We start from the raw sequence: 27,966 nt of genomic DNA on the forward strand, positions 1-27,966 counted from the left end.
AGAAGCAGTGATAAAATCATTTGGTTTCTTACAAGCAAAAAATTTGCCAATATATTACTATGTAACATCATTTAAGTCGTATATTGCTCAGCATTTACTTTGTGTCTCCTTAAACATATGATCAACTGTTGGAAAAAAGTGGTCCCGAACGTGAGCAAGAGGTGTGGACCCTGCAGGATGTGCAGACGTGCATTTTCTCTCTCTTTCCTTTGCTGCACTGGAAGTGAATTTTCACACTATGTTGGCTGTATAGTTTACTTTCCATTCTTAAACGAATATGTTTCTTTCAGCTGTGACACCCCATAACCTAGATATGTCCTGCATTATGCTTACCCTAGCTGAGATCCATTGATGGTGACTTGTTCATTCTGCAGGAAACCGTTTCTCCCTGCTGCTGCCATAGCAGCTGTCAGTGTCATCCTCTTTCCATCTGTTTCTGCAGCAACACCGGTTACTGAAGCTGGCTGGGAAGCATCCCTCCTGGTCTGTGTGTTTCTGAAAGTAGTTTGGTGCCAGCTGGACCTAAAAGATTGCCTGTTCTGAGACCCCAAATGGGAAGCAGTTGGTGATCTTACTTGTCCCATTGCACTGCCTGATGTCAGGTAGTTCTCTTTCTCTAAAAGGTTGGTCATACTGCGACTGTTGCCTGCTTGATGGTACAGAAGTGCAGAAGGGCTAGGGGGGACACCATCAAGGATGGTGTCATTAACAGCCACCATCTGGGGGTGTCTTTTAAAAGAGCATCCCCTGTTCACTGAATCACGAAGAGTGTAACCAACAATCTCAGACCGAGCATATCTTGGTGGGACAGTCCCGCTGGGTCTCCTATTATCTCCGTGCCTTGGAGAGAATCCAGTTGAAAACCGTCTGTCATAGTGAAAATCATTGGACACATATGAAAATCTTTCAGGACCCCGCTGGGGTGAAACCTCTAATCTCTTCAGGGGTTGTCTTTGACCTCTCTCTTCCATTGTCTTGTAAGTAACTCTTGTCCCCCAGCCATTTGTATAAGAGGATGGTGAGGCCACCTGTTAAGGGTGCATAAAAGAAAAGTCAGATTATGGCAGTTAGGATTAATGCCAAAGAAATCAAACCAGTAACATAAAGATAAAAACTATAAGGTCTGCTATGAGAATAAGAAAATAAAATGTGAACATCACCAAAACTGGTTATTAAGTGGGATTCTGCAATACTTCTTTGTATCTGTGTAACAAAGGTAGGAACAAGTATGATCTAAACTTTAGGAGACAAAGTCTAAGGAACTAGTCTTCTGATACTACCTCAAAATAGGTGCCAGAGTCATTTATACCTGATAGCGAGCAGTATTTTTAAACAGAGATTTTAGTTTCAGCTTGAAAGTCCTTGAGGATTAACACTCACATTGGTTATTGAAATTAAATTCAAGGCTGCCCAACAGAAGATAATTAGTCAGTCAGATATTAAAATATACTAAAACACTTGTATATTGTTATGATGTACACCTTGACAGGATATTGAGAGGTTATTTTGTTCTCCTGTTCACACTGTGGGAGGATCTAGTAAAGAGAGATATTCTTTTTCCTGTTTCCTGTTTCCTTAACTTTAACTGAAAATGAATGGGATTCCATAGCATTGCAAGGAAATCAAAATAACCATTTCACCTTCTCAATGGTTTCCCTTAATCTACAACTACAATTTAAGATGATTTTTATTTTCCTGTCCCCAGTGGGCAAGGACAGTAATCGATCATATTCTTGTTTTCCAATTTTCTCATTTCTAAACTCAATAAACCCACCTCCTTCAACTCTTCTTTGTAGGATGTGTCTTCAAAACTTTTTACTGCATGGGTGTTGTTTGGATTCTCTTCAATTTTTCTACATTTTGTTGAACTGTTATGTTCAAAATTGGATCATATTCAACACTTTCCAGAACTAAATCAACTTGGGAGACTATCTGCTTTATATAGAAGAGCGATGGCTAATTATTATTATTAGTAGTAGTAGTAGTGAGTGCAGTAGCATCCAGCCATAAACCTAAGTCCCACATATTTTCATGTTGTATTAAAGTATTGTAATATTACAGACATTTTTAAAGGTAAACATTGAAGTTTACACTGATGTTATTCATTGAAGGGATAGGGCTTAGCAGATAGTGACTGAAATCCCTTTTTTAACTGTTGAGGAGTTATTGAAGGTGATAACTGACTCACAAAAGGGGCAAAGGTTGCTGAATCTATTAGGCTGAGGCTAGGATCATTGAGTCTATGTGTTTATTCTACAGGAGTTATGCAAGGATATCTTTTCTTTATCTCTTGTCTGGCGGTAAAGAAAAGAATGCTTTTGTGAAATACTAGACCTTGTGGTTTTTTCTGACTTTTATGGCAGCATGGGAGAACAGCATGTCCTATTTCCTTTTTTTTTTCTTTTTTTTTTTCTTTTTTCTTTTCCTGTCAGGAAAGCTGTACTATTTTATTGTTGTTCCTATGTCACATCTAATTATGCTCTTTTTGCTCTCTTCTAAAAAGAACAGATTCACATCAAATGCTAGGGACTGGGTAACAGGTGAGAACAAATGATAGGAGGACAAATGTAGTCAAGTAACTGGTTCTAACTCTTGCCATAGAGTGCCAGAGCTGCTTAATTAATTTGCCAGCCGCCAGGTTATTTCATTCCATGAAAATATGCCATTCTTGTGTCATCTAAAATTAAGAAAGAATTTGCCCCCTAAACTATTTATAAAATAAATATTCCTATTCCCAAGCTGAACTGATTTGTTTACTGATGTTGATCACGCAGCAGCACTGCTACTGTGTGATTTCCAAGCTATATGTTAATTGAGCTATGTGTTGATTACCAAATTATATGGTTGCTCCCTCAACCATATAATAACTGGTTCATAGTAGTTATGAGCTAAGTCATAAACCCTGAAGAAAATCAGCTATTTATTTTAGCATTTAGGCCATGAACCCAAGTGAAGTGGGTCAAAATAAAAAGTGAAGCTGTAATTAGCTTAAAAACGCTATTGTATTACAAAGACTATACCACTCACATTCTTGTAATGCTAAAACAGATTACAGCAGGATTATTTAAAATGATAAGGAACACTCTACCTGTCATTGTGAAACTAGTGTGATCTATTTTCCTGTGGTTTTGGATGCTTAGTTCCCTAACCTCTTTCACTATATTCCCAGGTCCAACCCTTGTCATTCTTTACCCTGCAGGACTGCTGAACTCCCTCCAGCAACCTCTAAATGTTTGGCTGGGTACATGCCAGCATGGCCTCTGGCTACTTTGGGCTAGGTATGTGCTGACTGACCTGCTGGCTGCTGGGATGGATGAAGGTCTGACTTGCAACAGCCTCTGCCTAAATGGCATTTAGTACGATTTTTCATCTTCTACCCACATTCCAATTCTCACAAAATCAATAGGATTGCAAAAAACCCATCTGTCATACCATGTTGAGTTTAGCCACTGGGCTCAGAAGTCACCAGAAGGAGAGAAAAACATTGATGGATCTCAATCACGAAAACCTCTTTTTCTAGAAATCAGGCTTCAAAAAGTGAACAAATAAACCTTGAAATGTCATCTACATACTGTTATCTGTGGTTTCAAAATAAGCTATGCATTTGGTAATGCACTTATCCCCATTCATTTTCCTTACCTGGTTTGACTGGTAATAAGAGACACCATACTGAGATCTTGATGCAAAATCATTTTCAGTAATCCCCATGTTATAAACACGTTCCGGAACACTGGAAGCACGGTGTAAACTACCTATAAATAAAAATTAGCAAGATTTTAACAAAACATAATGTTACTAAAAAGGATGGTTTGGGGTACTAAGGAAATGACTTGTACACTGCTGATAATATATATTAGCTGAAAATCAGAGAGGGGAAAGACGGAAAGGTGTTTGTGTTCAGTGCATAGCATTCAAAATATGGCTAAGAAAAGATTTCTGAGGGCACAGGCCTCAGATAATTCTCATTTATTTTACTTAAGACATATTTAACTTTTAGAAGTCTTATTTTTCACGCAGCTATTTCATGGAAGATATTTAAACACAACAAGCTGATGTTTTAAATATCCCAGATACTGGCAGATAATTAAGTACTACCAAGAACTTATTTTTCGTTGTTACCGTTTTGAATGTGTACGTACGGTTTATGTAAGAGTCTGACTCTAACACACCCAGTACACAAACTAGTTAAAATATTGCAACTGTAGATTGCAACGGAGCAAACTGGGCTTAAGTGCCTCTGTTACTGTTAAACCCTAGAGATGGGCTTAAGTGCCTCTGTTACTGTTAAACCCTAGAGATGTAATTTCAACTGTCACTAAAGAAATACCATACACTCAACATAGACTATTTACTTCATAGCTGTCTACCTCAACTGCTGAAGTTTCTTCTCCCTGAAGTACTAGTTTAATGACAATATATTGGAACAAGCAATGCTTCACTAATCTTCTTATGCTTCACCCAAAGAACATGAGTCCACAAACAAAATCTTTGGCTTGTGGAGGCACGTGGTGTATGAAGCTGAAAAAGTAGCGGTGTTTAATTACACTTCAGATCTGTACCTGTAAGGTTCACTAATCTGCCAAAGAAGGTAGAAGATCCACAGCATATCTACCTTGATATTTTCTTTCCACAACCTAGCTCTGAAAATGGAGCAGTGCCTGGTGATTATTTCTTTCACTAAGACCTCACTATTCTTTAAATTAAAGAGAAAGAAACAAAAAAAGAAAACACATGCACAATAAAACCCACAGAACCAAAAACCTCAGGGTGTTTCTCTTTCATTGGTACAATGCATTTTCAAATAAAAGTCCTTCTATTAAGAAAAAATAAGTCAAGCTTTGTAACAGATACAGCCGAAATGACTGTTCATTAAATTTCCAAGTTACTATGAGAATCTGCATACAGGAATATAAAACCCACAGGTTTAAAGAGGTGACACAGAAATCAAAAGCAGAAGGAAGATATTCCTCAAATCTGTCATAAATGGAGGCACTGTAGGTTGCAGATGTTTAGGCTGAACATAATGCTGGTTAATAAAGAAGTTGGCCATGAATTTTCAAAATAGCAGATACTGTCTGAGAAAGAATACAAGAAATGGCAGAAGCAAATCATTAACTTGGTCGAATTGACGAAGTCTTCATTTCTAAAAATATTAGGAGTCATATGCACGAGGGACTTCAGGTGCTAAAAAACATGCAGGCTAAATCCTGCTGGGATTTTTGAAAGCACCTAGCATTTGTGCCAAACAGCTGAGGCTTTTAGTTTGTGCAGTTAGACTCCTGGCTACATCAGGTACATGTGGGTATCCCTAGGAACTTCAGTACCCCCGTGTCTTTAACACCTTAGTGCATGTAGATCATAAAGGCTTGGCAAGGGTGAAAAGAAACAAGTCTCACATAACAGCAATAATTTGTAAATGATAAGTCCAAATTTGCGTATAATATAAAAGTGTATTGAGTGCAATAATTTTAAATCCAATTTATTCATACTTTCCAGTTACTTTTACTTGTTTAATCATATTTTCCAATTTTTGTACTTTGACTATGCAAGACAGTTTTGAACATGCATTAGGTGATTTGTTAAGACACATTCATGCTAGCTTGGCGTCAATGAGAGTAGAATGATCCGGCCTGGTCTAACTCATGATTTGGATTGTAGTAATTCCTTCATGACACATTACAAGGTTGTCACAGCCGAAAGGTTACCCAAGTACATGACAAAGCAGTAACAGAAGGCTGTTGTTTTCACACTGCAAAAACTTTCTGCCAATATACACTGACATCCAAAAACTGAAAATTCATCCATCTCTCATGTTTGTGATATAACTCCAATGTACAAGTTCAGGTGCCCAGTAAGACATAGCCACATAGCCTATTGCCCAAGCCTGCTTTCTGAAGATTAGCTTTATTCATTGCTACCTATTAGAGTACTTTCATATAATTAGTGTTTACGTACATACTCACAGATGATTGTTTCTCTATAGTTAGCATTTTTTGTCTTGTCTACTTAGCGAGAAATTATCTCCTTAGAACATAAAGAACCCTTGAGTAAGTAATTTTGGCATGTTTTTGTTAACTCTGAACTCCCTGTCTTTACTAAACTAAAACAAAATAATCAGGATAAAATAAAAATAATAAGGCAGTCCATGAAGCAGACTAGTGTAAACTACATATCTAACAGTTGCTCTATTTGTAATAGCAAAACATAGTCAGAAATTGCAACACTCATTTATCTCTGGTTGAACAGTGGTTTTATGCAGTCATCTGTTTTTAACCTTCAGTCCCCCTTTGAAACTATCCATCGGTAAACAAAACATTTTTCTCTTTCAGAGATAAACACAGTATACTTTAGCTTATGGAATTTCACTTTGCATTTTGGTATCTCTTGCTTTCTCTTACCGTACCAGTATTTATTCTTTTGTCAGCGTTTTACCTGAAGATTTATTAGGTAGGAATAAACTGTAGGTTGCAAGATGGGCCCTTTACTTATGCCAAAAGCCAGTGTGATAAAGAAAAAAGTGGTAACTAAAACACTGGACCTTTCTGTTAGTTATGAGAAGCAGAATAGGTGATCTGATAAAAAGTTGCTTCTGTCAGTGAGGCTACCTCCAGGTAGGTTTTCACCATACTACAAACACCTACACATTTTTCACCTCTCAGATTTGCTCAGTATTACTTGTATTCAAAAATTATTAGGTAGTTAGTTATATATCAGTGCACTGGTTAGGAGAATAAAAAATAATATATATATATATATTTAAAGTATTATGTCTATAAATATGTCTTTATATTTAAAATATTATATCTAACATTTACTGTTAATATTTTCTAACTGTGAGAATTAGTGTTTTAAATCTCACCGAAACTCTCTTCAGAAAATATAAATTCAGTTACTCATCCACAGGGGTCCACTGGATACCACATTTGGTTTCCAGCAGCCAACCAAGGAAAGGATGGATTTCCTACAGGCCCTGTGTCACATCTGTCAACCAATGTGAATATTTTGGAAAACTCAGGCTTCTCAAAGAGTAGCAACCACCCACGTGTGGATAATTGAATGGAACCTTTTATCACGACCTCCCGTTTCTCCTGTTAGTCTGAACTGAAGGAGTTCAGGAATGCTGGCTCTTTGGACGTGGACAGTGGAGGAGGAACACTACACCTCTTCACTATTCCTCAAGCCTAAAATAAAAGCTGTGCTAAAATCACCTAATATCACAACAGCTATGTCAAAATTTTGAGGCCTGACATAATAATTACACTATCAGGAAGGAAACTGAGTAGATGATTGAGAAAAAAAAAAGTCCATCCAGCCTTGCGGTGGTTCTTCTCAAGCCCTCTTAGGTGTGATAAACCCAATATTTCTAAATGCCCTGAAAGTTCCTCCCTAGCAATTGCTGGCTATAGCTGCAGAAAAATGAATGTGCTTGGCCCTTGAAAATAACAATGCCAAGTGACACGCCATGATACATGAGACATGAAAAAGACAATTATCCTCTATTAAGGAGATATGTGTATCGAATTCCTCTTAAATCATGTGCATTGTTACCTCTCTGTTGTGCATCTTTTTCAGTATTTTTGTATCTCAATTATAACTGTGAAAGCCAAAATTTTGGCTTTAAATCTCCCACAGCAGGAATTAACGTTGTTGTACTCTGTACACAGAAGTCTACTACGGACTATGATACTTTCATGCATGCTGAGTGCCTGCCTGCTGAGTATCTATTTTCCATTCCTGCTCAGGGTGAGTGGGTGGTTATATTCCCAGCAGAAACTTGTAAATACTCCTGGTTTGTCATCTTTTAATCCCTTTGTATACCTCACCACTCACAGTGGGCTGAGCTAGTGCCATTTAAGAATGACATATCAAAAACTTCACTGAATCACCCCATCTAGAGATGAAAGAGCCTTCTTTTTGATCATTCCCCTTCGTCACACTACTAGAGCATAAGTGGTCCCAAGGGACATTCCAGCATTTTTTACTTTGCATTAGTCAGTACATTTACACAAACACTCAAATATTTTTCTTTTCTTCTGGCTCAGAAACCACAGGTGAGGTATTTAATGAAGCCAACAAAAATCAGAGGTCACCATCCCTATTTTCTTCTACTTTTATATTATTTTTTTTTCCCATGAAGATATAAAGAGAAAAAATACTATGAAATTTGGTAAGATTTCTGCAAAATAGAAAACTGAGGACAGAAAACTCCTACAATTTCCTTGAACCAAGTTTAAGAAAATTACTGTTAAGAATTTTAGAAGTGAAGAAATGTAAAGAAAAAAGTAAGGCTCTTCATGTAATCATTTAATGTTGCTGATTTGAAAACCATATCAGTTTTAATCCTGTTTTTTTTTTTTTTTTTTTTTTTTGTAAATATTCTGTTATTATAACACCCTGTGTTAGAGAAAACATCTCTACATAGACCATCAGTCCATTTGGTTTTGTGTGATATAGTACTAAATTCTGCCCTCATCTTTTACAGCAGACCTGGTAAGGATGTACAGGAAGAAAGACTTTGGTCCAACAATTACGCTAGAGAAACATATATATCATAGATGAATTTAAAAGTCAATGCAAACCAAATCCAAGCCAAACAAGATCAGAAGTGGAATCATATACTTAAGTATACAAGGAAAACTCCCAGACAAATAAGACTGAACTATCTATCACTCAATTTCCACCTTTAAATAGCATTTATGCGGCTGATTTAGTTCAAAAATTTTCAGGGCAGGGCAACAATGTTTAATTTCCAAAGGTTCAGAAACTGATGAACTGAAAAAGTTATAGCTATTGTCAAACTGATGCTTGAAAAACTATAAACAATGTTTTACAATGTCTTCAAAAAGCGTTGAGGCAGAACGTAATTTTAACCATTTAGCAGCTGAAGGAATCCTCAAATCCGATGATGACCTGAATATCAGTTATAAAAAACAAAAAGGAAAGATGCCCAAAGAAGGGGAAGGGCATAAATTGAGGAGCAATATGAAGAAAAAAACAACCAACCAAACAAAACCAAACAAACTTTTTTTCCATTCATTTTTCTATTTAAAAGTCATGTTGAAGGCTAAGCAGGCACCTTTGGTCTAAAACTTTAAGGAGAAATTATGCTGCCTGGTGGGGTACTTCTTGCAGCTTCGAAGCCTCCACTACAGTTAGTGGAGAACAGGTGTGTGCAAACAATGCTGGGTAAGGGTTCTACTAACACTGATTTTCCATACCCAGTGGTTATGTGCCCAACTAATTTTAGACATGTATGTGAATGCTCTGGTTAGGCATGTGCTAAGTACCTTGCTGAACAGGGTCTGAAATACTCCTACAGATAGGACAGTTATAGCACAGGGACCTGCTTCTGCCCTTTTTAAATCTCCATGTTATCTTCCTTGCAACTTCAAACAACATGAAACCTTTGCTGAATTTATCTTGAAAACTGTTACAACTTAGTCAAGTGGGTATTTCTTTTTTTGGCATATAAAATAGTGTATATATTTAAGATGTAGCTTACATATAAAAATTAAAATGTTTTTTAAAAGCCTAGTCAATCTTTGTGCAAGTCTTCTATGAAGAAAAAGTACAGTGGGACATAAACGCACGTATACATTTATTTTTTAAGGAAAGTTAGCATGTTAAATACATAATAGACATTTCATGTACAAATATTTCAGATATATATACACAGATGGATAGCCATATGCATATATTTTTAATACACACATACGCATGTATAAATGGATGGAATATATGGAATACATTTTAGTTCCATTTATTTTTTTCTGAGCTTTGCAATGGGACTAAAAAATGCATGGTAAGTTGGGCACCAGAATATGTCTTAAAGAAGAAAAGTTCATGTTACGCATGAACAATACATCTAACAGACATGACATTTGCCACTGCTCATCTAGAAGCCTGAGAGTTTTGCTCTCAGAAATGCAAAGTATTCAAATACTTGACCTTTAGAAAAAACAAGGCACACCATGACAACTACCCCTAAATCCATCAGGTCTGTTAATGTACTGCAGAGAAGTTAAGACAAGCTAGAAAGATGGAAACTTTGTCTTCATAGTTTTATTACAGTTTAGAGACATGATCTCAGGTTCATGACACCAGCTCATTTGTTCAACGATTGCTTTGGAAAGTCTTTTTCAGGCTGCTCTTCTCTACTGACAGAAAAATAAATGGTTTGAAGAAAAGAACAGAGGAAAAGAAAAAGTTCTGAAAACTGTTCAGAAACTTTACTTAAATGAGAGCTGCCAAGTTAAGGACTTGCACACGTAGCTGCACATCACACAGCCATGTATGCCTCTTTATGTGATCTGTGTGCCCAGTTTTTCAGAGTATGTCCACACCTGCACTGTACTCTTTTTCACAGAATGGCTTGGTTGTAAGGGACTTTAAAGATCATCTAGTTCCAACTCCCAACTTTTTCAGTCTTTCATGTTCTTCATGACTTTTTCAGCCATGAAGTGTATTTTAGATGGAAGACAGAAGTATGAGGAAACATTCTTCTGCCTGACAAGATAGGTGAGTGGAGTATAGTCATAAATTTAAAGCCCCTTTGCTCATAGCTTTTTGCAAATGAAAGGTGACGGCTTCTATAATGACACCCCTAGCAACACAGTGTATAACCTACAAGTTTGCCATATCTTTGTATGTAAATACAAGATATATATATATTTAAGTTCACTGTAAAAACAATGCTTTTCTTCTCTATTTGCAGTTAAGATTACACCCCTCAGGCAGCTGGCCTGAAACCCTGAGTGCTGACGAAGTCACCCTGCTGGGGCCTGATGCTGCAGATCCTGGATGTGTCAGACCGTGTGGCGACTTCCATTTGCACCGTGCACGTCGAAGAGCAGCACGAATACCCCTCTGGCAGCACTGCTGCACAACGTTTCCCATCCGCGCCTTTCCTGGAGTGATTTTGCCAAACCTCCCTTTAGTTCACTTCGAGGTGAAACAGGGAAAACCACTTCCGACGTTTCTCCCCATTTCATTTCGCAGACAGGGCCAGTGGGTAGACACGGAGTTACTCAAGCAAGCCCAAGAGATGGTTGCTGTGGTTGGAGGACCCAGTCTCCACTCGTCCGTCCATCCATCCATCCATCCACCCATCCATCCATCTGTCCGTCCATCCACCCACCCACCCACTCCTCCGGCAGCCGTGCAGGGCGAGCAGCTCCCCCGACTCCCCGCAGCTGCAGCGCTGGGGAGTCACAAACTCCTCACCCGGGCCAAAAGCACGATGAGTCGCGACAGAGCCACGCCTGTCGCGAGTCCCGCAGCGGTACCGGCTGCTCGCAGCGACCCGCCCCGCCTCCCCAGACCCCTTTGGGGCCAGGCAGTGCGCGGGGCTCGGGCACTCACCATTGTGCAGCGAGCCTCGGCTCCTCCTGGCCAGCGTCTGCTGGACCTGCCGCTGGATCCGCAGCGCCTTCTCCTCGCCGCCTCGCCCGCCCGACAGCTTGAGCCCGGCCTCGGAGGGCAGCGCCAGGCTGGAGCTGTCCAGCTCCCCCAGGATCTGCTGGCCCAGCACGGTGCGGATGTAGCCCTGCTCGCCGCCGGGGCCGCGGCCGGCCATGGGCTCGGGCAGGCTGAGCACCGCTGTGCTCCGCTAACCTGTTGCGCCGCCGCCGCCGCTCGGCCCCGGACAGACGGCAGGGGCCGGGCCGGGCCGCGCCCCGCGCTCAGCACGGCCCCGGGGCCTGCCCCGCCCGCCGCGCAGGTGCCAGGCACGGCCCGCGCCCCCGCCGCCTCCCCGCCCGCTGCCGGGGCCGGGCCGGCTCCTCCCGTGCCTCCGCCGCCGCCTTTCCCCTCCCGGCCCCGCTCGTCCCCTCCCCTGCTGCCTCTTTTCGTCCCTGGCGGGGACAGGGACGCGGCGGGGCGCGGTCACTTCGCCGCCGCCGCCCCAGGCAGCCGCCGCCCGGCCCCGGCTGTCCCGTAGGGGCTGGCGGAGAGAAGCCGCTGGCCGTGACCGCTGCTGCAAACACGTACACCCCTCACATACTGTAGCTATTTGGCATTACGCTGGCTGGTTTAGGCACTTCTACGCCTTACACTGAGATACGAAACTGCTTTTACACACAGCGGGCCCCGGCTGTAAAGATAAAAACTTTCGGGCGGGGCTGGGCTGGGAGTAGGCGCGGGGCTGTTGGTGGAGGTGTTCGGCTGCTCTCCCCGGTTTGCAGCTTGCCCTGAGGGTTTGCAAAGGGGTGAACTGAAGCCGTCTTCCCTCAGTGCCATTGTAAAAAGGTGGCAAGGGAATTTCGCAACTAAAGACCGTGGAAAAACAAACAAAACCAAACCAAACCAAACAGCAACCAAAACGCCCGGCAGGCTGTTCTGCAAAGATCTGTGCTGGTGTTTACTGTCCTGAGTGGTTTCTTGCTGAAATAGGGCTCAGCGAAGGGGATGGAGGCTCAAGCTCCCCACTGTCTCGGGTACGACGTGGAGTTACTGTATAAACGAGCCCTGGGGTCGGCTTGATGTGAGAAGTGGAGGGAAAAGGGAACATGCAAACTCTTGTGGATAGGAGAGTGTGCACTTGCACGCTCCGTTTAGAAAAATAAATAGGTGAAGCAGGATTTCTCAATTTAAAAACCTACCAACCAAACAAAAACAACAAACCAAACAAAAACAACAACAAACTGAATGTAGGCACTTTCATGGAAAATCTGGTAGTTCTTAAAATCTGGTATTTCTTAAAAGGAGATGAAAGGTGAATATGGCTTTTAAATCCATTTGTTGCTATATTTCTGAGGGCCACTGGCACTCAAAATGAGCTGTGTGTGGCTTTTACTTTTTTAACCAGTACTTCAGACATAGTGGTGAGGGCACAGGGTGGCTGGGAGTGGGATGATCCTTGCTTTAGAGTACGCCATAATGTAGGAGCAGTTTCCTGCTTATTCTCTGAATACTGAGGAGTGGGGGAGGAACTGGCTCCGTGTGTAGGAGTCCTGCTTGCTGACACACATTGCAGCAGCGCAGTCCTTTTGCCTTTGATTCACTCTTTGTCTCTCTCCCATTTTTCTTTAAGAGGAGGAGGCAGTTCTGTCCTGTCCTGTCACTCGGTCTGGCTCATGTCATTCCCTTTTGTTCTCATGTGCCTTATCACAGGAAAGGTCATATTAAAGGCTGCATATGATATGCAAAAATAGTTTCACTGGTTAAGAGAGATGGAGCAACACAGTCCTTCAGAATGAACAAGGAATGGTTATGCATGGAAGCAGAAAGTCTGGCGATAAGCTGTGGGGTACCAGGTGGGAAAGAACAGGGATTTGTGAAGAGGAGGAAGCTGGAGCTATGTGGCAGAACTATGACAGGCAGGCCGAAAATGCAACAGAGAAGTGGAACGATAAAAAAATGGAAGAACAGGCAGGCTAAAGCAGGAAAAACAAATGGGAAGATGCATCACAACTCAGAAAGAATGTAAACTATGTTAGAAACTATGTTAGATCCTTTTAGTAAAATACAGACAGTCACAAAAGCATTTGCAGTAAACAATAGATACTATGTTCTTGTTGCACGTTAAGAACTGGCAGGCACGAATGAGTGGGGACTACTGAGGAGATTAAAAAACATTTTAAAAAATGTGGAACATTTCCTCCCCTCCTCCCATTTTCTGCCCTCTTCTCCATTCCTGAACTTCAGCACAAATATAAATTCTGTGTAGTTTCTATAGTTTGGTTTTAAGCATACAATACACCTCAAATGGATCCAAGATTTAGAAAATACTCTTGTAGAGGGTGTCCTCAGATGCCACTGACACCACATATGGTTTCGCAAGCTCTTAGCACATTGGCATTACTTCTCTTGGATTAATTAAATTAATAACTTGAATTATCTAATTATTAAGTTATTGATATTTTATTTTTTAATTATTTATTGAATTATTAACTTTATCGTGCAAGTATGCATGTTTGTGTTTGTAGCAATCTGTGGCAACAGAAGTGACTGTTTTCTCTGGGCTTTAAAATTTTTAATGAGATTTCTGGGACAGATTGCTTTCCTTGTAACTATAACTGCTAACTAGAAAGCTGTGGGGGTGGAATATTTTTCCCTGCACATCCATTCAAACAATGCTTAGTCAAGAAAATAATAAAATAAAAATGAGTTAGGACACTTTCTTACCCAAGGAAAATAACAAGATACCATGTAAACGATTGTTCCATCGATACAAAGTTATTCAAAGTTGATTCATGTTACGTGAGAAGGAAATATGTGTCATTTGTAGATTCAAAGCAATGGGATAATTCAGGGATTATCCTTGAATGGATGGTGACTTGTGATAGATGATTGATCATCCTTTTTTTGAACAAGAGGTTTAATTATGATACATATAGTGACTAAAAGGTGAAGAATCACAAAAACATTCATTTCCTGTCTGGTGTCTGATGGAGTCAAGGAGCTCAGAAAATAAAAGGAAAAAGTTCTTTATAAGACTTGTTTCTTATTCTGTTCAGGTGTGCTGGGCCTAAACCATGCAACCTATCCCTGTTAGAAGTCCCATACAAATAAAATGTATACATATAATACGTATAATAAGATGTATATTGAGGTAGCTCATCCTTTCACTCTTTTCTCTCTTTCCTACTACTGCCCTCTCTCTGTGATATGACTTAGAACAAGCTAGTTTTGATGGTATGCTGAAAACAGATTATTTCCAGTTTAGAGAAAACCGATGGTAAGTATGGACATTGATGTGTTCAGTTGAGGTGTGACAGAGCTTGACAACAACGGCATCATTTTAAATGCAAACAAAATTATTCCTAAGTACATCTCTAGGAATACCAGGAGAATGAAATGCTATTCAATCATTTTTATTTCCTCAGTTATTTATGCAAGGTCTGGATACCATGGTTGAAGGTGTTATGTACAAGTACAGGCTAGTCAGGAATAGCTGGATTGTTTCCACATCTGGTCCAATCATTTGAATAACCCTGACGAGTGAAAGCGAACCAACTCCTCCCTGCCTGCAAATCCCCTCCGAGGACAGAGCAGCCGCACTGCCACCGCGTGTTCCATTTGAGGAATAGGCATCCCAGCGCCGCTGCCTTGCTGCCATTCCTCTCCGGGGTAAAACTTGCAAAACAGATTTATAGAGTACCAAGGAAAGAGTTAACTTCACCCTTAGACATCTGAGGTCAGTATTTTATTGCAATTTTATTTGTCACAAGAGATAAAGCTGAAGTTAAATCCATCTGCCTTTTGCATCAGGCACAGATAACCCATACTCTTATGGATATATTGCTCTCTTTAATCCTAGCATAATTTCTGGAAGCAGAAGAGGAGTATATCATACATCTTTGTTCTTTAATATAATTTAAAGATATTTTTCAAAGTCACCTAGGAGAAAAGTGTTACTTTTGCATTATTAAAACAAGTATGAAAGCAGTTCTCTGAGAAAATTGTGACAAGTAAAAACAGTAAGGTCTTTGATAGGCACTCTCTACCTGAGCCAGACAAGGTTCAAAGGAGTGGCAGGTTGCCTGACAAAAGAAAACAAACACACAAAAAAGATAACAATGATCTGCAGCCAGTTCTAGGAACATTACAAATCTTCCATCACTCTGCATTTCAGGGAGGTGTGTGTGCTAGTGTGGGTCTTGGAAAGCCAGCCCATAGCCTAGAGCTGGCTAACCTTCCTGAGTTGTGAAATGTCAGGTCAGAAATGCCAGATGGATGTGAGATTTGTTTTATATCTCAAGAGAGCCAAGGGTTGCAGGAATTTAGCATGGACCTCAAGATATAGATAACAGTGGCTCCTCAGGCATATGGCTTTTTAATGGTGCAGTATGACAGGACTAACTTGTATCTTGACCTGTGGGGTAAATCCAAGTTCATTTCAGCAGTCTTGCCTCTTTTTGTTTTCTCCTGTGTCTGAAGCTATTGTTTATTTTGGTATCTGAAGGTATTGTTTATTTAGCCTTCCTGTGCCAGAGTGGCAGCTGACATTGGATAGTGTTGTCGCTCCCAGGTAAGATCTCTGCTTGAACTACTTCTGAGCCACAGGCCACTGAAAAGTTTTTTTACATCCCCTCACTGCCACACTGAGCTTGATCTGATGGGAATGGGATGCTACTGCTGGAGGTCTGCTAAAGATCTAAACTGGGATGTACTCATCCAGGGGATATTTTTGGATGTTCAGCCCAGTACATATTGTGGGGTTAGATTGTGCTCTGAAACATGAAGTAGATAGAGCTGTGCTCAAGAGGAAGGAGTCTGTGTTTGTGTATGTGCTTGTGTGGCTACCCTTGCATAAGATAACATCCGGCTTTTGTTGTGATGCTGTAAAAGGATTTAATACAGTGATTGAGACAGCAGGACCAGGGGGATCTGAGATGAATTTTTTAGCAGGCCTGACTAAGAGTGACCTCTGTGGAGTCTCCCCAGCAGATCCAGGCCTGTTTTACTTGCTGGTGGGCTCCTCTTTGCACAGCAGGTATGGGAGGCCTGGTTGCACAGCTCCAGTGTGAAGAGATGTTTTGTGAGCAAGAGAGGAGGAAGAAGAGTTAGTCCAGGTTTATCAGAGCTGGTCAAGGCTCGCTAGAAAAGCAGATGAAACTGAGCAGCAAGGAAGCAAGGGCAATGCTGGTAATGTTGCGTTTAAGGATTAACAAAGTAAGGGCACAGCCTGTGTATGCATGGGACCCTTTGGTGACCCAGCACTGGCTGCCCTGGCAACAGCCTGTGCCTGGGGCCTGCCTTCCTGGCCTCATTTCTTTTTCTTCCAGGTCCCTGAGCTCTCACTGCTTTATCCTATCATTCCTAGTCTCCCTCTTTTAGTAATCAAGTGTAATAATTTAAGTGTGATTTATTTTATTTTATTATTTTTTCTTTCTTTCCAGGCTCAGAGCCACACATAGCCAGTTACTGGAACAAAGGCTGTGCTGTGCATCTGTCAGTTCTTGAGTGATCTGGGCACTGGGGAGACAGCCAGAAAAGATGCAGGAAAGCATAATCAAATGGTCTTATCAGATGTTGCCTTAAAAAGAGCAGCAATGTGATGTGACTTGTTTGCAAGGTTTGGAATGAAAGGAATGAAGCGGGGCTAAATCAGTAAGCTGCAATCAATGCTTTGAGTAACACTCTCATTCTGTTGTCTCAGGTGGCAGTTGTTCTTCCATGCATTAGCATTTTGGTCGCTGTAATAAAAGAGCATGTTGTATATAGAGGTGGAGATGTGAATACTCTAAAGCTGTTGACACAGGAGCACAACACCGGTGTTTATTGGAGTTGCTATTGCATGCAGTATCACCTGGAGGCTCTGAATTTTATTAGGCCCTCTTTTGCTAGGTTCTGCGTATAATGAGAGGTTTTTGTTTTCATTTTGTAGTACAAGTAAGGAATACATCTAAATAACTGTTGTTTCATCTTCTTATACAAGTCAGGGACAGAGGAATCAAATGCAATTCCTGAAGAAATGTGGTAACTCAGAAATTGAAAAACATTTTATTTTTTTCATTTTTTTGATTGCTAATTTTGAGATTTATGAGATTTGGTTATTCAAGATATGATACAGCATCATTTTAAAACACCCTTTTTCTCCCAGTATTAGTAGAAAGATTTTTACTGGTCATGTTTCCCATCAAAACATCTTCTGAGCTAAAATTAAAATTTTGTGGATTTTTTTTTTTTTAATATCAGCTGTCAACACCCCTATAACTGGGGGTATAATAACAACAACAACAACAAAATGTATTTTCATTAAACTATCTTAATTTCTTCTGATAATGAAGTTGTAGAAAACAGGAATGAATGGATTTGGGGAGGACATCTACTAATTTCCTGCTGTAAAATAGGATTAATTGTATATAAATATCACAGATACCTAATCTTCTTTCAATATGTTATTTAATGGGTGGCTATTTCTGTATAATACTGCTTTTCCACAACCTGAGGATACACACAGGAAAGATCTGTTATACTAGACACTAATTTTCATAATGCTGAATTAATGCATCCAAACCAGTCACCCTTAGAATCTGACAGAAAGCACTGAAACATACAGGAGATTAAGTTGGAAGAAAACCAAAGTGCACATGCATATTCATTTTGGGTTCGTTCCTTAACTTCAGCAGCTTTGTGCACAAAGCAGTCACAAAGCTGGCCAGCTTGTTTCCTTGGGAAAGGGAAGTCTCAGATAGGCTCTAGTTGCCAGAATATTTATAATAGATTTGTCTGTGAATGAGCAGGTCCAGCTGGCCAGCAAAAACTGTGGCTGTGGGCTGCTCTATGAATACAGTCATTTCCCAGTAGTTCCTTCCTTCCTTCCTTCCTTCCTTCCTTCCTTCCTTCCTTCCTTCCTTCCTTCCTTCCTTCCTTCCTTCCTTCCTTCCTTCCTTCCTTCCTTCCTTCCTTCCTTCCTTCCTTCCTTCCTTCCTTCCTTCCTTCCCTTTTAACTTATTTTCTTCCTTCCTTCCTTCCTCTTTTTTTTTTCCTTTTTCTTTTTTTCTTCTCTCATCGCTTTTTTTCTCTCCCATTTTCCTTTCTCTCTCACACTCTTTCCCTGTCTCTCTGTCCTTCTCTCTCTCATGGTTTTTTACCTCCCCTTTCTCCTGCATCCCTTTTCTCTCTCTTTCTCTCATTATTATTATTATTATTATTATTATTATTATTATTATTATTATTATTATTATTATTATTATTATTATTATTATATAAGGAGTCAGACCCTTAATGGATACATTTTTTGTAGTAATTTATTCTGGGTGAACCAGGACAAGAAAAATACAGTCCAACCTGATCCTGGCTCCAAATAAATGCAATCAGTTCTGTGGTATAAATAGTTGCCTTGTTTCCTCTACTTCTCTGTTCCCATGAATCTCTCACACCAACCTCCCCCCCTCGCTCCCATTTTGTTCTCAGAATAGACCAAATATTACAATGAAAAGTTCACATTCCAGGATTTTCACTGCAGTTTAGGGAGTGACATAAGAACAGGAAAATGCCTGTCCTGGATCAGACCAAAGATCTAGGTAGCATGCTCTGCTGCAAAATGTGCAAGAGTAGATGCCTAGCACAAGGTGAGCTCAAAAGTAGAGCAGTACTCCCTTTGTACACATTTGCAGCTTCCAGCAAAGTGCAACTTAGGGATATCTTTAGTCAGAGGCAGTACCTTTGTGTTTAATTGTCTTTAATGATTTCCCCTCCATGAATTTGAATAATGTCTTTTTGCATCTGTGTCAACTTTGGCATCACTATTGCCCCTTTGTAACGGGTTATACAGCTTAATTATAGGGTATGAGAATATATATTCCCTTTTGTGTTTTTTGAACGTGCTTGATTATAATTTCACTTGATATCATCTATTTTCAGTATTGTGAATTAAAAGAGAATAAGCTATTCATCCTCTCCATACTACTGACTTTGCAGTTCTCTATTCTGTTCCTCTGCAACTGATTTTCCAGTCCTAACCTTTTAATCATTCTTTTCATGGAAATTGCTTCAGGCTTTAGATCATTTTAATCACCCTTCTCTTTTCTAGTTTGGCTTTATCATTTCTGAGATGGAACATCAAAACTGCACACAGTATTTAAGATGTTGAGACACCTTGGATTTGTATAGTGATACATTGATTATATCCCATTTTATTCTCTATTCTGCACCTAATAATTCCTTAATATTCAGTTAGCTTTTTTTTTGACTGCTTCTAAGCTGATGTTTTGAAGTTAGACACTTGTGCAAATGGTTCTTTGTCTTGCCTTCATGCCTTCTGCAAGCATGTTGAGTATAAACACATTTCAGTTAGTATTACAGAGTGATAGCAACCTTGGGACACAGAACAAAAATACCTCTCAGAAGAAGGTCAAAATCCAGTTCCTCCCTTTGAGTTCGCTGACTAGCTTATCCATGAAACAGTCATGTGCAATGTCTAAAAATACCCTACTGTGACATTTAATACTACACAATAGTAACTAAGTGATCCTATTATTATGGTGTTTCCAGTCCTGTCTGTCTCTTTGAATCCCATTTTTTCTCTAGTTTATCACTATAGTTAACTCATTATCTTGACCAAAATGGTGCTAAGGTCACTGTGCCTTGGGAGTTGCTTTTAAATATTTTGCTTGACATTTCTAAATGATATTTGGTTTTAGCAGCTGGACATCTAACCACTGCTGTAGCTTTGGCGAACTCGCAAGGTACATAATGCTGTACAATATACATCAGCTTTAACTAGGGAGGTCAAGTGTGCAAACACATACAAAACTATGTAATTTTTACTTGTAAAAAAAAACAAAAAAAAACAAAAACTTAAGTCAAAAGGAACTGAAGCAACATATTCAAGAGAAACACAAACTTTACCTGTAGAGAGTAAACTGGGAGAAAAACAAGTCATGCTGGCCCGTCTCAGGTGTTTTCATACTTCCATCAAGTTGTGTCTTAGCGTATATATTTTAGGTATGTAAAAATTGCTCAATATAAAGCTAGTCTCTATCTTATATTGACTTAAAATATCTTGATATGAAAACTCATTTGATTCTGTTCTAGTAATAGCAGTTGAATTGCTTGCTTACATTGCCTTTGTTCCAAAGATTGCAAAATATTTTACATGCATTCATGAACTAAACTCAAAAATATCACCCAAACAGAATGTTTGGCAACTAGTTCCCTACCCAGGGCCATCTGCAAAATGAAATGAAATCTAGGGGATTTTTCTAGAAACATGCTCTAGCTGGGGCTTGATCAATATACTCAAGCACTTTTATATCCTCCCTCTCCTTTGCTGCTTTGTTGCATAACAAATTCATGTTTATTAATCAGTACCACAACATTTGCCATCTGTTAATCCAGGTGCTGGATCTAAACAGTACATATTCTGTATGCCAGTGGACAGTTCTTTTCTATGTGCTATGTCTCTGAAGTTCAGTATAGCTTTAACATCAACAGGAGATTGGAAAGTTGTTGCCTCCTTTGCCAGTTTGTGGAATCTTTTAGATAAATTATACAAGTGTATGCACTCACATTCTGCTCTCTGTAGTATTCTCTTTCATTTTCAGCTTAATGAAATTGTAACTATAGGAATTTCCTTCTCTCGTATGCTTTTAGATAACTCCGAACATGCTGTGCCAGCAACCGTTGGAATTTACACCCCTTTGTCAATTCTAGACAATAACTCCAGATGGGATCTGGGAGCTTTGTAAAGCACTTCCTGAAAATCTGAAGAAATCCGGCCAAATGTATCCCTGATGTGAAGCCACTGGTAATAATGGAGATACAGCAAGAATAAACATTGATTTGGTGCCCACTAAATCTGTTTCATTTCATTTTGGCAGAATGTTTATGAAAATTTTTAAAACAAATCAGTCAGTCTCTCCATAATCTGAATCCAGCATGGCCATTCTTAGTCAAGCTGTGCTTTTTTGACATTTGCTAAACTTAATTTATCCCTAGAAATGTTGCTGATGATAACTTATCATAATGATAATGATGATAATGTTGATGATAACTGTTGCTACAATAAGGTCATACCTCAATGGACATTTTAAACTGGACTATTTGTTCAGCTGAAGAGCAAGTGAAGCAGACAAAGATATTTTCTGCCTGGATTTGAGCTGGAAGAAGGGACTGCATGAAGTTAAGCAGTGTCTGCCAGATCTTGGGTATGCAATGGCCAGTAATTTAACTGGAGAGGTCACTGGGGGCATCTTGTGTTACTGACATGTCTCATGACAGCCTCTCTAAAACCCCTGCTGAAAGTTTTCCTGACTAGACGTGGAATCAGCCACAGCCAGGGATTGGAATGTCTTCCCGAGTTCTGTTTTTTAACATGGAAAAGACACCAAAGGCTCCCAGTTGTTAAATCAATTTTTTGTAATTAAAATAAAATAATAAATCAGGGCATGACAATTATTTAAGCTAGTTTTCTAGTTAAATAGTTAAAACAGATGATATATATATATAAATATATATAATATATATATATATATATATATATATATATATATATATATATATATTTTATATATATATATATATATTTATTTATTTATTTATTTCCGCCCCCTCCCCCCCTGGTTAGTTTTCTGTGAGATTGGCAGCTGAAGGAGCAAGATCAAATCTTCTGGCAGGCAAGTAATGTGAAATGGCCCCCTGAGTTTTGGCTGTGGCTTTGTTCTCTCTTGCAGGCTGCCCCTCACTTAGTTTCTCAGTCTCTGTTGCTACTTCATGCTGTTTCTCAGTGCATACTGTCCTATTTGCCCGTGTGCTCCAGATGGTTCCCTCAAGCTCAGCATTTTATCTTGCTTTTGAGGAAAAAGGCAACTCTTCCTTTCTCCCTCTCTTCAAAGAGTTCCATATAACTCCAGTGCAGTAGGCCAGAAGAGATGGACCTTTCTTTCTCCTGAGCAGCCAAACACAACAAAATGCATGCTACCAGAAGCAAATTAAGTAATTTTGTCAAAAAATACGTGGGCCTATATATATGTAAAATACACACATGCAACTGCATAAAAAACAAAAATTAATGTCTGTGCAGAAGCTGCAGACAGCTGGAAAACATGCATGAGTTACTTTCCATTAGCTTTCCTCTCACTACTGGGATTCATCCCCAGCAGCTTGCTTATTCCCTCCTGCTCCAAGTCATTTAGTCCCTCTTCTCCCCATCACAGGAAAATATTTGAAAAAATGTCTTCACAGTATCTATGCTATGTTCCATAGCTCTGAAACAAGATCTTGGCAGCATTTCAGATGAAGAAAATTACACACTATTAATGTAGATCTAGGGTGCTGTAGCAGCTTTCTAGGATTTTTTTTTTTTTTTGTCATTGCTTGGTTGATTTTGTTTATGTTTCTGTTTTTGTTCTTTGCATCCTCTCCTACTCCATTGTGCAGGCTGCTCTGATGTCTTGGATCTGATGTTCAGTGCTATGCCATGTTCTGCTTTGAGGTATGGCTGTATGTTACTAAGAGGTAATGTGACTCTTGTTTTTATGCACACACAGAGGTATGCACAGATGTGCACAGACTAATGCTCTCATTCCAGGGGAACCCAGGGGAGTTCACTGGGGAGGAAGAAACTCTGGATTTCTGGTCTACTCACAGCTAAGAAACAGGACTGCAAATACATTTTTCCACAGACTTTGAGCTTTTAACCTCTTGCTATTTTGCATGATCAAAATATGAAAGAATGAATAATTTATCATTAAACCATTGTTATTAACATATTCCCAGAACTGCAGTACTACTGTGCTCATTGTTACACCTTCTAATCGATTGTTGTTTACACTGTGGGTGAGGAACAAAATTGTCCTGGGTTTCTGCCTGGTGTTCTAATGTCCCAATCATTTGGTTAGGGAATTTGGCCACAGAATAATGCTGCTGCACAGTATAACAGTTAAATTTGTGTGGCCACACTTCCTTCCTCTGAAAGCCAAGGTGTGAGGAGGGAGACAAGGGGAGACTACTGTGTCTGGCATCCTTGTACAAGCTGAATTTGGCTATGACACAGGCTGTCTCCACCTTAGGAACACTGTAGTCCACCAGTTCAGAAATAGCCAGAATAAGTCAGTCCAGCAGACAGGGCAGAGAAAAGCTGTATGACAACTCCTATCTTGCCAGTCAGAAAATGGAAAAAATAAAAACCTCCAAAAGATCTATTCCATTTTGCCTGAAGTCACAAAGCTCTTGAATCTTGAGCTCCAGTCCAGGACTTCAAGACTTTTGCTGGCAATTCATTCATTTTAATTATGAATTTCCTTGGTTCTTTGATACATTCTTGTTCCATTTAGTCATCAAAAGACTCCTTATCTTGTAGCAATAATGTTGTTCAGCTAGGTAGGAGAATCTTCTGTTTGTATTTTGGTGTCTTACAAAGGAGATGTGCTTAAGAAATAAATATTATCTTCTATTTTGTAGGGATAACAGTATATATTATTAGAGGCTTCAATATGAAATAAATGTGATTAACAAAAAGAAACAATCTATGCATCAAACACTGAATATTTTGCATAAGCACAACTACAATTGTTAAACAGAAAGCTTTGTGTGTGGTCTTTCTCCAAAACTGGTTTATAATTGCTGGCATTATGTCTTGTTGATTACTGAATGTAACAGAAAAGTGTGATGGTGCTTGTCAGCCACTTTTTCTACACAGTGATATTCTTTTTAGAAATGATACAACCTTGTAGCCTACTGAGAAATAAATTAAAAACACTGAGATGTATTCCCTGAATTGAATTACTGGTGAAAGTTACAGTTGCTCAAAATATTGCTTATTTTCCTTTTACAAAAAAAGGAAAGGACTAAGAATGTGGCTAGGGACATTTTTTTTTTTTTTTTTGATTAAGTAATAAGAAAATTTGCTTATATAACACCTGACTTCAAAATCACACAGAAACACTGCAGTTGAGTTATGTGAGTCTGATGATACTTTTTAGTTCATTATGTTTTTTATATGCAGATTAGAGACCTTATTCTCCTTCACTACTTGAATCATAAGCAACTCCACTCAGGCAGATGGAGCTGCAGTGCTGTAGTACTGTTGTGAGAAGAAACAGCAGCAAAATATGAGTGGAAACTGAGCACCTGGTGAAATTTCTCCTGAAGATGAAGCATAATTCTGCTGGAGAGATGCCAACAGAAACAATCATCAGATGTGATAGACATGGCAGAAACTGAAGACTTGACTTGTGGTTGGCATTGACTATTCTTTTTACCAAAAGCAGCTGCCATGTTCTTGATGAGACAGAAAAGGATGAGATTGAGATGTGCACAGCTGAGGATTAAAAGTTATCACCAAAAGATAGGTCAGTAGAATATTAGTACATTGTCATGAGGAGTATGTTTCATCAGAAGTCCAGCTGAAGTAAATGCAAGACATGTTACAGGGGTTCCAAAATAAAAGGAAGGCCTACAGGAAGTGCAAGGGATAAGTTTCAAATTGCTGAATGGAATCCACATGGAAATAGCTGATAGGAACAAAGAAAGCTTTTGTATATTTAGGGATATCTTAGGGGATGCCCGTTGAGAACAAATGGCAAGAGCTATCAAGGTAGTCCTGAAAAAAAGAAAAAGAAAAATATAGCAACAGTGGCACTATTAGTGACATCGGGTGTTCAAGGAATTTTGCAATTGTGTTCTGTAAAGGGACAGTTATGATCTGATATCCTCTTTTTAGGTGAGAAGCATGAACCAGGTGGATCTGTTTCTAGCATATGGACAGGAAAGAGACACATTTTCTGTTCTATCAAGAGGAAAGAATCTGGTAAAGAAAGAGGAAGAAAGAATAATAAAAATAGATAGGAAGTGGGTATAAGCCTTCATTCACACTGAAACTGCAGACTTCACATACTGTGTAGTAATAGCATGAACACAATGGGTATGAAATATTTGAACTTGGAGTTAATTCAGTCTGCTTGAAACTTTAATGAACTTTGAAATGTGTCTCTGTATTGTTAATATCTCAAAAAAAAAAAGATTGGAAATATGTACAAGTTATATGTTACAATAGGCATATGATTATTAAGTCACACTAGGCAGCATGACCTAGCGGCCACTGAAGGTGGAAAGATTGCTCCATGATTTATTTTGAGCAACAATGCTATTATTTTTTTTTTTATCCCATTGAAGTACTTGAAATAGGATTGATAACTCATAGCTTAAAGGAAGACATTTCTTGCATGTCAAACAAAATGATGGATAGGAAGACATGAGCTTTAAGTTTGACCAGCAGGAGAGCTTTTAGCTTTAAATTTAGCTTCTATGAGATGCATCTGTGGTAAGGTAATCATGAATGGTTTAAAAAACCTCTCACAAAGGTAGATGGCTTCTGCAGAGAAAAATGAAAGGGTCACGTTAGCCATTCATTTATCAGATATGCTTCAGTTCACAGAAATAACCTATACTGTGGCAGAGGCTAGCTAAATTGAGCTAAGTCATTGGTATCCTTGAAGATTATAGCATCTTTCTCAAAATATTGATTTGAAATATGGAAAACCACAATTCAAATAATTGTATAAATCCTTAAGAAGACTTCTACAAGATACAAGCACTAAATAGTAAAGAAGATGCCAGGATATGTAGAAATTAGCAACATCAACATTACCAAGTAACTGTCTATGTTACAGTGTTGGAGCCAAACTAAAGTGATAGTAAGGCAGAGACTGTAGGGTCAGCCTTTATTTTGATTTTTTATTTATTTTTTATTTTTTAAATCAGTTTAGGTTAGAAGCCACTGTAGTCAAAATGAAACCATAGTCCATGAAATCAGAGGAACTGCTGTATTATTGTCAAGCACATTTGAGGAGAAGCAAGCTAAGTCATTGCATGGAGACTTCAAATCCATGCTAATTGTGTTGTACTTGCAGTTCTTCCTCCTGCAATTTGACTTTCTGCTCTGTTGCTCTCCATTCTTCCTGTGTCACCACACAATGCATGTATAATTCCCCCCCCCCGCTTTTGGGTCTTGATGAAACATGGGATTTTTTTCTCTAAGAGTGGTTGTCTGGCTTGCTTTTATCAGATTCTATTCCTCTCCAGTCTGTACAAAGTCTACTACAGCATTTCACCGAACTTCCCCAAAAAGAAATAAACAAAAGTAAGTTCTTACAGGTTGTTGAACATTTTAATTCTCTGCTTTGTGTGTACAATATGGGTCACAAAAATCTCACACAGTGTGTGTGTGACTCTTCCATCTCTGCAGGTTTGTATTAAACCACAAGTCTGGGATGCAGTGATTTTCAAAGTTTCAGGAAGACTGGCAGGGATTAGAAGCTCCAAAGGGAGCAGAGAGTGACTGAGAGAGACTGTAAGGAATAGATGGTTGGGCACATGTGTTAGTGTTTATTAGCTGTGCATTTGCCATCTGCTGAAGGAAAAGAAGCAACAGGGGACCAGTCATGCTGAGTGGAAAAGATGTGAGCGAAGTGCTGTGGCTGGCCTAGATGGCTCTGCTGAAAGGCAAAGAGAGGTGATCAGGATGGAGGGAAAGAAGGAGGAGGTGCCATGGCTCTGTGAATGCACAGATGCTTATCAGATTTTTTTTTTTTAATTATTATTTTTTATTTTTTCTGACTTTGTTACATAGGACTAATTGCTGAAACACAGCAAGCATGCATACAATGTTAGGACTGGTGGCACTGCTCACTGGATTTCAGCTCTGCCCTTTCTTGAGACTTTTCTGTGAAACTGTCAGAGCAAAAAGGACTTGAAATCACTACATCTAATCGTGGGAGACAGTTAATCACTGAAAGATTCTTTGCCTTGGGAATTAGTAACTGGCATAGAAGTCATCACATCATTGACAGCCAGTGTAAATTGGAGCTCACAGCTTAAATTGAAAGGAATATGTGAAAAGAACAACAAAGTTACAAACTTAAGGATTTTGAGATTACAAAATATCAGTACGAAGGCAGGAACAGAGTGTGTAATGTTTTAGCCTGGACAAAAGAGATCTGGTAATAAATAACTTAAACTTGGAATGTAATGGCTAAGGGTAAATAATGAAAGGCAGTGGTTGTATTCAATTGTATTGGGCAAGACGGCAAACAATGGAAGCAGTAACAGCATAGGACTGTGAAGTGACTACTCTGAAATATTGTAAAATAACTCCACTGTTTTTTAAACGTCTGTTTTTCTGATAAGAACTTGAGATTTTGATCAGTACACAAAACTGAAGAAACCATATATGAACCTGACTGCTTTAAGATCAGTTTTCAAAATGAGTTTTATGAAGGATTGTCCAATCTCACCATTATACTCCAGATGCAAAGGAAGTAAGACTTCAATGCTCACTATGACGTTAATTTAGCAAGTATATTTTTGTTCCCCAGATAAAACTGTAGATAAGGAAAAGGCACTACAGTATGAAGCAATGAGAGTTTAAGAATTAAAATGATTTTGTCAGAAAACATTTAGTATGACTTGTTCTGTGTATATTTTCCAGGTCTCTGGGAAGTAACTGGGTACCCATGGAAGGGCTGTTCTTAATATCTTCATTGATGATCATTTGGAAACCATAAATAAGAAAACTGA

At 39.2% G+C, this 27,966-nt stretch overlaps 1 protein-coding gene and 1 long non-coding RNA gene across 2 annotated transcripts in view; one reads left to right on the top strand and one right to left on the bottom strand.

The window, feature by feature from the left end:
- The window catches only part of PKP2 (plakophilin 2), a 44,391-nt gene extending 32,600 nt beyond the window's left edge, over nt 1-11,791 (bottom strand). Inside the window, exons 1-3 of the mRNA XM_068662501.1 lie at nt 11,362-11,791; nt 3,640-3,752; nt 334-1,028 (exon numbers count right to left, since the gene is read on the bottom strand). Of these exons, the coding sequence (XP_068518602.1) occupies nt 334-1,028; nt 3,640-3,752; nt 11,362-11,575 (1,022 nt within the window). The 5' untranslated portion in view covers nt 11,576-11,791. The remainder of the gene's footprint in view (nt 1-333; nt 1,029-3,639; nt 3,753-11,361) is intronic.
- A 3,057-nt stretch (nt 11,792-14,848) lies between these two features.
- On the top strand, nt 14,849-21,246 carry LOC137850251 (uncharacterized). Its single transcript, XR_011092404.1, has 2 exons — nt 14,849-15,136; nt 21,043-21,246. It is a non-coding gene; the product is annotated as an uncharacterized lncRNA (long non-coding RNA).
- Nucleotides 21,247-27,966: the final 6,720 nt, after the last annotated feature.

Source organism: Anas acuta, chromosome 1 (assembly GCF_963932015.1).
Source record: "Anas acuta chromosome 1, bAnaAcu1.1, whole genome shotgun sequence".
NCBI lineage: Eukaryota > Metazoa > Chordata > Aves > Anseriformes > Anatidae > Anas > Anas acuta.